This window comes from Protomyctophum parallelum (genome assembly GCF_964188405.1).
Source record: "Protomyctophum parallelum genome assembly, chromosome: 13".
Classification (NCBI taxonomy): Eukaryota; Metazoa; Chordata; class Actinopteri; order Myctophiformes; family Myctophidae; genus Protomyctophum; species Protomyctophum parallelum.
This window is the reverse complement of record NC_139708.1, coordinates 47,512,484-47,526,502: the sequence shown is the minus strand read 5'-3', so window position 1 is coordinate 47,526,502 and position 14,019 is coordinate 47,512,484. Positions and strand designations below refer to the sequence as shown.

Below are 14,019 nucleotides of genomic sequence, written 5' to 3'. Positions count from 1 at the left end.
AAGCCGAGCCAATTATGAAATGATGAGGTGCTGCTGCTGGAATTATACCATCTCCGTGTCTTTGCTCCACTATCGGCGTCCAAACCGCCCAGTAAATCCACTATAGCTTCCACTTTCCGAAGGGCCATTTCCCCCTCGTGGGGGAAAAATAAATCTATTTGAAGTTGACAGGCTCGATTTCCCCCCTGGCACACATGGGGAACACAATAGTAGTTTATGGTCTCAATTCAGTTAAAAAAATGACGGGCAATGCACTTTTTTTTTACTGCCCCCCCCCCCCCCCCCCCCCCCCGCCAGGGGAGTCCATTCTCGACCCTCTATAATGACCGCTAACGATTGCTGTTTTAGTGGAACATGGATGGAAATTGTACTTCCTCTGCATGTTGCATGGGTGTGTAATAACTCTTTCTTTCTTTCTCTCTTTCCTCCTTTTCTCCTTTTTGCTCTCTCGTTGTCTTCTGGCTCTCGTGTGCTGTCACCTTGTCATCCACTCTGATTTGGGACGATGCACCACCTCCACCACCCCTCCTCCACCCATCTGTTTCAACCCCCATCGCTCCCCCAATCTCTCTCTCTCTCTTCCCTCTGGTTTTCTGTGTGACCCTCTCTCAGTGTGGTGTATCAGGATGGGGGCTTTTATGGAGCGGCAGAATTATACGTGAGTAAAACCACCACCACCTCTTTGCCGACATCTCTCTCACTCTCTCTCTCTGTGTGTGTGTGTGTGTCTTCCTCCTCCTTCCCTTGTTTGTTTCCCCTTTGGGGGGTGGGTTTATATCTGCATGTGCGTCCGGACGGTCATGTGCTGCACCACCTTTACCAGGCGACGTGAGAACCCCTCCCCATCTCATCCTCCTTCGGCCATTGAAGCAGGAACCGTTGGAAATGGAGCGCTATAGTCGGTTCTGAAAGCCCCAAACCAGCACCAATGCACCGATGGGTCGAGAGTATACGCGACGAAACCTTTTTTTTTATCGTCCCAGCGCCGGTGTGGTGTGTCCCGTTGTTGCATAGGCAGCGGCGGCCGCGCATGGTGGCCGTATGTGGACGCAAGTCGACCCCGAGTGATTTGATTGATTCAATTCAATGTGTCGACATTTTTTTTTTTTGCAAGGAGTTGCGTCTCAACCCATTGGTGTGGTTTGGGGGCTTCAGACCCAATAATTACATTTTGTAATATATTTATGTATTATTATTATTATTTTAAACTTCAGAATTTCTGGACATCCCCCCCCTCCCCCCCGCCATTATATTTGACTTTTGCACCAATCACAAATGTCACATCCCGTGATCAAATAAATGAAAGAGAAGAGTTTGAAGACTCGATGATAGTGACGGGAGACAAGGGTACGGGTCTCAACCGCCAAAACAAAGGCTGCTAGATGAGCACATGTGGCTGTGTGTGTGTGTCTGTGTGTGTGTGTCTGTGTGTGAATACGATGTGTGCGCTTGTGTGTGTATGTGTTGACAACAGCTGTTTCTTGTTCTCTCTATAGACTAGTCTTTCAGGACTCAGTCCTTAGCCCCAGATTGCCTCAGGTAGGGTCATCTCAACATCCCCCAAAACCCCACAGTGTGCATTGTTTTACTACTACCTACTATACTACTACTCTGCCCTCTTTTTGAATCATCTTCTGTTCTGATCTGGAACACATTCTTGGTTGCAAAATCTGCTTTGATTTAGTTTTTGTTTTTTTTGTATCCTGTTTCTTACTAACTCACTGAAATCTGCACTCTTTATTTTAATTGTGGGGAAGGCTTTCCTTTTTTTTTTTTTTTGGCTTGTTTTTTTTGTTGTTGACTAAACTACACGTCGAAAGTGTTTGCGGTTGCTTATCCCACCAGTTCTAAAAGAGAAGCAGGTCTCTTTCTGAACCCTTTCTGGGGAATTCCAGGAACCCCTTTTGATGTCTGAAGCATTCTGTTATACTTTAGCTATTGACAAATGGCAGATCTACAAGCTCGTAGATTTGCTATTTTGGTAAATATCGTGAAATTGTGGTGCAAATCTTTGAATATAATATCCTTTCAGAGCAAACAATTTGAACTCAAATCTTTGCCTCTGGGGGAGAGGGGGGGGGAGATAATTTCAGATTCGGGTCGCAGCCAAATTACATATAAGCTTATAGGGTTCCATCACATGAAATATTTTGAGCACCACCACTGATTTGTTTTTTAATTTTGACCTCAGGTCTTAACCCATTCTGACCTGAGATCAGATTCATACAAGGTTTCCGCCGGACACACACTGGTCTGATTAACCCATTCTGACCTGAGATCAGATTCTAAAAATGTCAGTCGCTCTTCGATTTTTCAAAAATAGCAGACCTACAAGCTCGTATCGCGCCACTCGGTGGCGCGATATGAGCTTGTAGATCTGCTATTTTTAAATAGCTAAAGCATAACATGATGCCGACACCAAAATGGGTGCCCGGTCAGAATGGGTTAATGGATTAGATTTGACTGGGTATCATGTCATAGTCATCCTAATCTTATTAAAACCCACACACGGTGGTGTCCTTAAAATTATAAAGTATAATTTCCAGGCATCATCGCATTCAGGTTGGAAAATATTATGGTAATGATAGACTACATGCATACTGTACCAGAACCCCCCCCCCCCCCCCCCCCATATACACTTATGATCATAGCCCCGGGTGAGGCTCTGCTCTGTACTTCTGTGCCCTAAGGCGCTGGTGTTGTTAAAACCCACTGCCCGCCAGGGTTAATTAATTCATATAGTTATCCCGCATTGCCAAGGTTTTATCGCTTGCAACCCTTATTTTGAAGAGCCAAATATCCGTAACCGGATGTTACAATGACATACTGCTGTGTGTGGTGTCTTTCTTGACCGGTTGTTGTTCTGTAACACAGCGCCTAGTGTCGGCCGTTGGAAAAACCTTGTTTTCACCAGAAACGACATTCATTGCGCTGATTTGGAGATACAGGCCTTTGAAAGCAGCCCATAGAGTGCAGGTGGATGCGCGCGCATCTTCAAAATGGCCACGGCCACTGTCCCACTTACACTGTGATGCTAACGAGAGGCAGCTATCGATCCGATCCGATCAAAACACGGATTAAAGAATATAACATCTAGAAAACGTAGCCTACACTGTCTGGCGAGCTCCGTGTTAAGACTGGAGCGTAGTGCTGCAACGATTATTGCTCAAATGTGAATCTCCATTTTTTTTTTCCTCCCACGAGAATTGAGATTATTATTGTCTTTTAGTCTGAGCATTACTACATTCAAAATGTGGCAATCTGGAGCCATAACTACTGTGGCTTTAAACAGACAACATCAAAGTGCTCAACTTAAAACTTCTCTTAAAGTCTCTCTCTGGTAGCAAAAACATAAAAGAGTAACCAAGATGAATTGTACAGCCAACCAATGTTGCTCAATTCTTGCTCAAACTTAGTCATTGAAATTGCGCCTTTTCCACCTCGCTCTCTCTCTCTCTCCAATATGTCACCCCTCTCTCTCTCTCTCTCTCGCTCTCTCTCTCTCTCTCTCTCCCTCCTCCACCACCCTCCTCTCCCTAATCCTTGCAGACATGTCTAGGAGAATGCTGTGGGAGGGCTATACGTTTATATGTTAGGTTTTATTTTAATGACCTTATGGAATCACGTCCATCCAAAAAACCCTTGGTGGTGTTGCGTTCTCCATAGGGTCACACACTCTGCATTTATAACCCGGGGCATGCATGAGGGCGATCAATCTCTTAATGCAAGGGCCGTGTTGTCAGTCTGTCAGTCACATGCTAGTGGTGCTTGTTGTGGGTGTGTGAGTGTATGATCACCCCCCCCACCCCCTCCCTCTCTCACCCTTTCTTTTGTGTCTGTCTTCTAAATACAGAAGTGAAAAATGTGAATAATATTGCACCGTGACATTTTTTTTTAACATTGTTCAAAATGCTTCACTTTTTCTATCCCCAGTATGTGATTCTGACTGTAACGAGATGTTAATCCACCCATGCATCTTGTTGTTTAATTAGCCACATTTCAATAACCGTACTAACTTGGATTAATCTATTTTAAGGAAGATAGTTAGTTAGGCATTTGATCAAAGCAGAAAGAAAGGAAGAATAATAATTTAAAGGGACACTTGTAGAAGCTTTAGAACACTTTCCTGGGTGACTTTATGTGTGTAATATGTGGTTGAAAGGTTTTAGATATTTTTAGATATTAGCAGTGAGCCCAGTGTCTCTGATGTCATGGACACTGGGCTCACTTCCTTCCTGGACTACAATTCCCATAATGCTTTGGGTGCACTGCTCCTCCTTGTGGATAGGGGGAGGGCTGTCTTAGGGCCTTAAAGCACACTTTAGACTCCATGCGCGGACAGAAGAAGTTGTGTTTTTACGTAATTTCCGAGTTTTTACACTGCTGGTGGATGGAAAAGAAGCTCCACCCCCGGCGGCTGACTGCCGCGGAGGAGAGCGTTTCCGGGAATCTGTCCGTCGCGGCAGTCAGCCGCAGGGGCGGAGCTTCCTTTCCATCCACCAGCTGTCTAAAAAGCCGGAAAGACGTCGGGCGTCAGCTTCCTTTGGCCGCGCCTGTCGGCTTAAGTCTGCCCGTGCTGTTACTGAGACATGTAGTCCGTGCTGTTACTGAGACATGTAGTCCGTGCTGTTACTGAGACATGTAGTCCGTGCTGTTACTGAGACATGTAGTCCGTGCTGTTACTGAGACATGTAGTCCGTGCTGTTACTGAGACATGTAGTCCGTGCTGTTACTGAGACATGTAGTCCGTGCTGTTACTGAGACATGTAGTCCATGCTGTTACTGAGACATGTAGTCCGTGCTGTTACTGAGACATGTAGTCCGTGCTGTTACTGAGACATGTAGTCCGTGCTGTTACTGAGACATGTAGTCCATGCTGTTACCGAGACATGTAGTCCATGCTGTTACTGAGACATGTAGTCCGTGCTGTTACTGAGACATGTAGTCCGTGCTGTTACTGAGACATGTAGTCCGTGCTGTTACTGAGACAACATGTAGCCCATGCTGTTACTGAGACATCCAGAGACACTGGGCTCACTGCTACAATCTAAAACCACACATTATACACATGTAATGACTCCCAGGAAAGTGTTCTAAATCTTCTAAACGTCATTAAAGGGACACTTCACCCTTTTTGCAAAAAAATATATGTTAATGACGTTTAGAAGCTTTAGAACACTTTCCTGGAGATCTTTATGTGTGTAATATGTGGTTTTAGATATTTTAGATTGTAGCAGTGAGCCTGTTGTCTCTGATGTCATGGACACTGGGCTCACTTCCTTCCTGGACTACATGTTGTCTCAGTAAGACAGCTCTCCCCCTATCCACAAGGAGGAGCAGTGCACCAAAGAATTATGGGAATTGTAGTCCAGGAAGGTAGTGAGACCAGTGTCCATGACATCAGAGACAACAGGCTCACTGCTACAATCTAAAATAACTAAAACCACATATTACACACATAAATACCCCCAGGAAAGTGATCTAAAGCTTCTAAACATCATTAACATATATTTTTTTGCAAAAAGGGTGAAGTGTCCCTTTAACAGTATTTTTATTTTGCAAAATGTGATGAACCCACGCAGTAAAAAATGTACCTGTAAAAGTTAAATAAAACGCCATACAGTTAAATGAATTAACGTCATTATTATTATAGATAACGGTGAGCGACATCTCTGTTCGGGGATGCACACTAGTAGTGGAAAACCTCAGTGTCCCTATTATTTTTGCTACAAGATCGGGGTCCATTTGGTTTACATTTGTAAAGCATATTTGGAGCTAAAACGAACAGTGAGGACTTTTTTTTTTACTGACATAGGCCTGGTCTCTGTTTTCCCCTTGGAGGGATCGAGGCTCACTCTGTCAATCACGCCATTAGGTCATCTCTGTAATGTGTGTGTGTGTGTGTCCATCTCCAGGGAGGCTACCCAGCTGCCGCGGCTGCTGCAGCGGCCTATCGCTATGCGCAGCCGGCCGCCGTGACCGGGGCAACCGCCGCCGCCGCCGGGTTAGGCGGAGCATACAGTGACAGGTGAGTTCACCTCAGGAACAAACAACAAAAAGGCTCCACTCACACATTCCAAACGGAGACGGAGGGAAGGCGTGTTTTAACTCCTTTTTAGCGCCATCTAGTGTTAGCATCATGTGCACGCCTAAGAAATGCACACCCTGTCTGTTCTCACTCTATATATGGAGCTTGTTTCCCTTCCGGTTTATTCAGGAAGGTGGGGGCCTTTATGAGCATAGATATAAAACGTACTTTTTTGCAAGCGAGATAGTATCGTTTAGACTTTAGGGACAACCTAGGGACTAGGTTGGCGGAGGGTGTGTAGAGCCCAGGATCACATTAGATAATTGACACAGGGGTGAAAAATGGGTTACAAAATTGTGGGATAAAAAATATGTTATTAAAAAGAAAAAGACTATTTCCGAGCATAAACAAAGGTGATACTGTGTGACTGTGTGTGTGGTGCGCAAGGAAACTGGAAGTACCCTCACTAAAAACGCCGGGACAACGCTCCACACGTCCCAAACTCTTCTCCCTTCTGGCTCCAAAACTGTGGAATGCACTTCCCATTGCAGTCAGAACTGCAGCATCACTCCCAATCTTCCGCCGTAGCCTGAAAACCCACCTTTTCAGACTCCATCATGGCCCATAGCACTTACCCTAACCCCTTAGATAGCATTTCTGTTGGCTTAGATAGCATTTGACACAGACTTATAGCATGTTATGTAGACAGCACTATAATTGTATTGTATATAGTCATAGCACGCCATAGTACATATGTATAGCATAGTAGTAAATATGTATAGTTTATATGTATAGTGTATGTATAGTTTCATTATATAGATATTCCACTGTTACTTTCTTAGCTTACGCATGTTTCATGATAAATGCTTTTATGTGATGTATTCCCATGCTTTTGTTCTTGCTTAAATGTAAGTCGCTCTGGATTAAGAGCGTCTGCTAAATGCCTAAATTGTAAATTGTGTTTCTTGTGTTGTCAGCTATGGGCGCGTGTACACCACGGACCCGTACCACGCTCTAAGCCAAGCGGGCGCTGCGTACGGAGTGGGAGCCATGGTGAGAAACCTGCAACTGCTTAACACCTCAATACAAAACAGCCAAGATGTAAGCGCCATACAAGTGGGTACAAGTGCACTGGGGGAGTGGTGTGCATGAGTTTGCTGTATCTACAGTTCATTAACACAATCTGACCTGAGATCAGATTCTAAAAATGTCTATTACATCCTGACAGTTTCATTATTAACCCATTCTGACCTGAGATCAGATTCTAAAAGTGTCTTCGATTTTTCAAAAATAGCAGACCTACAAGCTCGTATCGCGCCACTCGGTGGCGCGATATGAGCTTGTAGATCTGCTATTTTTCAATAGCTAAAGCATAACATGATGCCGACACCAAAATGGGTGCCCGGTCAGAATGGGTTAACACAATCTGTACATAAAACGTCTGGGAACGTCTTAGGGATTCGAACCGAGCTGTACATAAAACGTCTGAGGACGTCCTAGCGCATCCTCAATGATACCGGGCGAGATAAGAATATTCCTTTTCTTTTTTTTTGTCAGTTCGCCTTTCGGCTACCATATGCTACGCTCTGGGTTCATATTAGCTTACCGTTGACTTAGCTGTTAGCGCGGCGGAAAGAATGACTCGTCTCTCCTAATCCAGGGCGCTCTCCGTGGTTATGAACGGATCGATATGCTGGTGCTTCATTTCTGCTTTTTTTTTAGTAGATTGTTTCCGGGTCGTGGCTTTCAGAGTAAAAGCACTCAGACAACTCCGGCCACCCAGAGCTTCTATTTTGAAGCACTTCCGGCACTGATTGTACATTTCACCGCTGAAAAGAACTGCAGTGTTGATTTCGACAGAACATTTAGATTTTTGGTTTTAGTCAGTCTCTTGAATAGTTTTTTCCATGTCCTTTTAGTCACCTGGAATGTTTTAGTGTTTAGTCTAGTTTTAGTCGACTAAATATCATATTAAAGATTTTAGTCGACTAAATCAACTGTAGATTTAGTCGACTAAAATGTATTTTGGCGGGCCTTGATGCCGTCGTAATGACTGATTTCACACTTGCTGAAAATATTTCAGCGCGTAAAATGACTTATACTGGATCTCTTGTCCACTAGTCCCTTCCTAACATTTTAGTCTAGTTTGTATTTGTTGCATGAAATTGTCAACATATTGAGTCTAACTTTTAGTCATCATAGCTATACGTTTTAATTTGGTTTTCCGACAAATTCGGTCAGTGACAAAGTCGACGGAAAACATTTATTGTCCTAGTATGTATTAGTCGACGATATCGACTTTAATATGATAAACGTTTTCTCATAATGGTTTCCTCTCTCTGTCTCGTCTCTTCCAGGCTAGTTTATACCGGGCGGGATACAGCAGGTTCGCTCCATACTAAACCCCCAACAACACATCACGACCAAGGAAGTCTACATTGTTCTCCCCCCCCCTCCCACTCCCCCCCCCACCCTTTCCAAGTTCTTTGTTCGGCAAGAGCTACCCTCCATTTTTCTGTGGGCTGGCGATAGTGACAAACCATGTGTTTTTTGGAAAGCGAGCGAGAGAGAGGTCATTGCCACATCATCAACTCGAACTCAGTTTCCGTACTGTGCTGTCTGTTCGCTGACAAAGGAATTACAATGAAAACTGCCAGTGGATCTCCCCACACGTAAGAATGCTGGACGATGGGCTATTTTTTTGAAGACGCTCTCAACTACAGCAACAGGACTATACAATCCCCCCCCCCCCCCAACAATGGGTTCTATTTAGAAACACTACCGGGTCATAACGAGAGGGAGATGTTTTTGCCTTTCTGACCCCTTTCACACTACAAACTTTTTTGTTGTTGTTCCTCTTAGGAATTCTACGCAGTTATCTCTCTCTATATATATCCACTGCCCTATATGTTATCCTCCATCAGACCTAATATACATACACGTCATCATAGCACCCCGCGATGTTCCCTCTGAACTACACAGAATCACTACCGTGACATATAAGGTACTTTCATCTTTTTTTATTGACACTAATTGCATTGATTGAAAACACCCAATAAACAAAAGCTATTCCCTCCTACAGTAAAGGAGCTGTGTTAATTAAAACGGTAAGAAAAACGGTAAAAAAGGAATTGGACTGCTCAACGCGGAGACACGGACATGCTTTTCTTTGTATTACCGTGTTTTTTTGGCAGCGTTGGGAGGAGTGAGAACATCCGACCCTACAGGAGACATTTTCCTCTCCGTTGAACGACCGAAGAGGAACGCGAAAGAAATGAGAAATGATGCTGTTGTTGCCCTGACAACAGGAGATTATCAACTACACGAAGAATGATGCTGTGTTGTTGCCCTGACAACAGGAGATTATCAACTACACGAAGAATGATGCTGTGTTGTTGCCCTGACAACAGGAGGTCATCAACTACACGAGAAATGATGCTGTGTTGTTGCCCTGACAACAGGAGGTCATCAACTACACGAAGAATGATGCTGTGTTGTTGCCCTGACAACAGAAGACCTTTTCTGTCCCTTTTCATTTTCCTGACACTACACAACTTTTCCTGACTATAAACAACAACAAAAAAAGAGAGAAAATAACAAGAAAAAAGAAGTGTGTGAGAAAAAAAAAGAAACCGGTGAGATGTTTTGTTTTTCTATTTTCTTTCCTGCATTACATTACCTCAGTTTTTCACCTTTATTTTGCTATTCTTTTTATTTTTATTCCGCTGCCATTGAGAAGAATTTGCTTAGCGATGTCATTATGTGATCAGGCGGCGCACACGACAAAACTGTCTTTCTGTCGGTGTTTTTTTACAAGTCCTTTTCTTTTCGTGTAGTCCACTTAACTGCTGGTTGCAAGTGTTACGGTTTAGCGTCGTCGCTGTTATTGCGAATACAATGACAACACTTAAGACATTGGGAGCCTAGAAAAATTGGTCCGTCTGCATTTCCAAATCTTAATAGTGTTTTAGTTCTCCCCCTTTAGAATTCAGTACACCTAAACTCAAAAGGGTTGCTCCTTATCTACTTATCCTTGTCGACTTATTTGTCAGTTTTTCTTTTTTTTATTAACACTTTCAAAGATTCTACCAGCCCTGGCACACATTCCAGATGTGGGGAAAGGTAAACGTAGCAGTTGAGGTTCGGTTCAGCTCCAGTTCGATGTCTCTTAATAAGCATAAAATGTAAAAGATAATTACATTTAGCAAATGGAAATGCATTGGAAATGGTCGGGGCCAGTCGGCTAAACGGGTAACCCTGTTGGTTGAATCGTGGATGTTTTGGGGGCCTAATACAAGGCTTCAAGGAACAGCTAATACGGAAGTTGACCGAAATGAATTCTCCCAAAAATGGTATAGATCCTAAAGTAAGTCTTGGATTAGCCGGCAAACGTAGGAAGACACACAATCGTATAAGTTAAAGTACTATTCTTCAAGGAAGGGGGAACTGGATTCTCCGTCCCAACAGATCAAAGCGGAACTAAAGCTCCATGCAACAATTTATCGTATTTATCTTTGTATTCTTATTTTCCTGATGCCAATATAGGACACTATACTTGCCACCTCTCTTGGAACTAGTTTGGAGGGTTTTGCTCTACGTTGCATTGCGAACCTGACCTGACTCCCTCCTTACGCAGAAACACTTGTGGGAATGTTGTTTTAGGGGTTAGTTTCAAACTCACCCTTAAGGGGCAGTACAGGAAGGTGGTAAGAAAACCACATAATAGGAGACTCACTCTGTCCTAATGTATTATATATCTGTGTACTCTCAGCATGTTGTTATATCTATCATTTTGTCTTTTTGGTTCCAAAGATTCTCTGGAAAAAGCAAAACTAAAATTTGGTCAACATTTATTACGCCTTTTGTCACGGTTTGTTTCTAGATATCTTTTATTTTTTTTAGCTTTTATGTTGTTGGTTTTATCTTGTTGAGAGTTAAAACTGTTCAGATGGTGTTTTTTTGTTTTTTTTTGCGCCCTGGGAAATGTCATAGGAATGTTATCTAAATAGGACTGGAGGGGGGGGATGCTTTATTGTCTGTAGGAACATATTGGAAGTCCCGAACCGCAAGAATAGCAAGTCCTAGATTTCATTTTCTGTTTTTAAAACCCACTTAACACATTTATAGGAACCTGCTTTGACATGCATTGCATTTCCCTAGAGCAGTGCTTTTCAACCAGTGGGCCTTGGGGGGAGGGGGGGGGGGGGGTTCCTCCAGGTGGTCCCCAGCTAAATGATGAAGTTGCTAACCAAATCGACCCTTAATATATAGATCTTTAACTCTTGAGAAGAGCGTATGAAAAATGTTATGCTATCAAGAGTTTAATTATTGGAAAAACAACTACATTACTTAAGTTCATTTCCAAGAAGTATTTTCTACACAATTAAATCACGTAGAAGATTTGCTGTTTTGATCGCTTTGCCTGTTATCTCGTCTAATGGTACACCAACATCAATACGGCGTGGAGTTGTGGTCAAAACCTTGTCCAACGACAACAGCATATTCTAAGGTTTGTGTCTGAGAGGCTAAATGTCATGCAACAGTGGTTCCGTGGCTCAAATGGGTCTGAGAGGCTAAATGTCATCAAATGGTGGTCCGTGGCTCAAATGCCCAATAAATAACGGGCCTTGATATGAAAATGGTTGAAAAACACTGCCCTATAGGACCCAAACTGAAGACTACATACTGTCCCTCCACATAATGTAAAAAAAAAACAGTCCAGCTGTGGCCACCTTACTTATTGTTTTACACACACACACACACACACACACACACACACACACACACACACACACACACACACACACACACACACACACACACACACACACACACAATGTAGCAGCAGCCAGCCAGTAGTTGGTGTGCATGGGTGGGTTTCGGCGGACATTGCAGAAGGTGACGAGTGGAAGCCATTAATCACAAGCTGACGGGGATAACAATGGCCGCCTGCCTGCTGCAGTATACATGGGACACACTGGCCACGTTCCACACAGGCCACTGCAGGGGTGAGCTGTTGGAACACTTTAATGAATGAAGGCTATCCCGCTTATTTCACACGATACAAGATTTAAAAAAAAAGGATCTTACGCAGGTGGTGTGTGTGTGAGACCCCCCCCCCCCCCCAGTGAGTGTCTTATGATGAGATCATGAGGACTTTAAAAAAAAGTTTGTTTTGATTATATATATATTATATATATTTTATATATTTTTTTGTTTTTCCTCTTTAACAAGTATTATCAGAAGAAGTATCGGTATGCATGTTTGTTTTTGTGCGTGTGTGTGTGTGTGTGTGCGCGTGTGTGTGTGAGAGAGAGAAAGGCGAGGGTATGTCGAGACAGAAATGTCATTGGTGCATGAGCTCAAGTCATAGTGCTGGAGGGTCGGGGGGAGGAGTGTTGGGGGTGTGACGGATGTTTATAGGATGGATGGAGGGGGGATGGGTGCTGTCGAGGAGGGTGTGCGCCATCGAGGACCAAGAAAGATGACAAGTCGGCTTCGGGAGGAGGTTTATGTGTGATGTGAGGTGGCAGGGAGTGGGGGGAGAGACAGTGGAGCACACTAAAAAAGAAAAAAAAAAGGTCCCGTCAGAGAATGTGCGTGTCTGTCTGTCTGGGTTAGATGGGGGACGGGGGGACGGGGGGGGGAAATGTTTCCCTGCAGCAGCATTACGTAAAAGCCACAGTCTATTTAGCTCAATTTTAATAATGCAGGGGTTATCTCTCTCCTCTGTGTGGCTCGGTATAATCACCAGTCAAGTCATCATATCAGAATGCTCTGAGTTTAAACCAGTAGGAGTCTTCTAAATCATGACCATTTTGTGAAAAACCTCATGTTTCTCCGTCAGTGGTTCTCAAACTATTTCATCTCAAGGAGCCCCACGATTATTATGTAGTTGGCTTGGCGACCCGCATCTCAAAATATCTTGTTCCAGGGACCCCCACCCCCCCCCCCCCCCCCCACATAAAATATTAAAAGATTTGCACACGTTTTTCACTATGGTTTAAAAAAAAAAAAAAAAAAAAACATAGCTGATCTCGCGCTTTGAGGTTGTAGAACTGCTATTTTGACACGTTCCCAGGTCTTAATGGATTAATTTGAAACGTTGGACCCCCCTCGCCCAGCCCCTTTGGTGTTTACTTTCATTATGAAAATAAAGATCAAAGTAGCTGATGGAGGTAGCGGGGGCGGCGGCTAAAATATAGTTTTACAAGTGAACTGGTTCTGTGTACTGATAGCAGGGCGTTGTAAATGGATAGTGGATCGGATAGGGTTTCAGCCCCTGCCCTTTTACCCATCTGTAAAACAACTGCCCTCTCCAGACCACGAATGCAGCATTTACAGTGGTGAAAGAAATGCAAATGCCCCTCCCTCCTCTCCTTTCCATGCCATTCCGGAAGGCAGCATGCAGGAGTCCCCTGAACTTGAACGCAGCATTTTGCATTGAACTAATTTGTTCAGAAATCTTATGTCGTTACACCGCATCTCCACTAGCTAAAGAGCGCGCCCCGAAAATAGCCCATCTACTACTACTCTTGTGAGCTTGTAGATCTGCTATTTTTGTCCAAAAAGTGCCCTCTTACCAGTGTTGTTTTCGTCAGGACTGACGATAACGTAAATGACGACGTCAACGCCCCTTTTTCCAGGACTAAGACGGACTAAAACGAACGACACTCAAATAATTCGGGACAAGACTGACGCTGACGAGCTAATTAGCTCTGTTTGATAACATGACGATGACGAGACGTGTGTGTGTTATCGCTGACAAGACGAGGCAAGACGAAAAATATCACCGAATAGTAGTAGTGGTCCTAAAGTTGTGAATCGATATAATTCAACTAACCTGCGGGGAAAACACAGATGTACAAGCCCAACACGCTGTGCATTGCGACGGGTAGATAACTTGTAGATCTGCTACTTCCAGCGCAGGAAGGGCGCATGCTTATGACGCTCTTTAACTATATGCATCAGCGACGCTGCGACAGTCACAA

General features: G+C 43.8%; 1 protein-coding gene across 1 annotated transcript; it reads left to right on the top strand.

The window, feature by feature from the left end:
- Nucleotides 1-607: 607 nt before the first annotated feature.
- Nucleotides 608-11,631, top strand: LOC310868723 (RNA binding protein fox-1 homolog 2-like; the record flags this gene model as incomplete). The annotated part of the gene is made up of 4 exons (XM_083779180.1): nucleotides 608-658; nucleotides 5,916-6,028; nucleotides 7,006-7,081; nucleotides 8,386-11,631. Coding segments are annotated over 4 exons (285 nt in total), but the record flags the coding sequence as incomplete, so codon positions are not given.
- Between the last annotated feature and the right edge of the window lie 2,388 nt (nucleotides 11,632-14,019).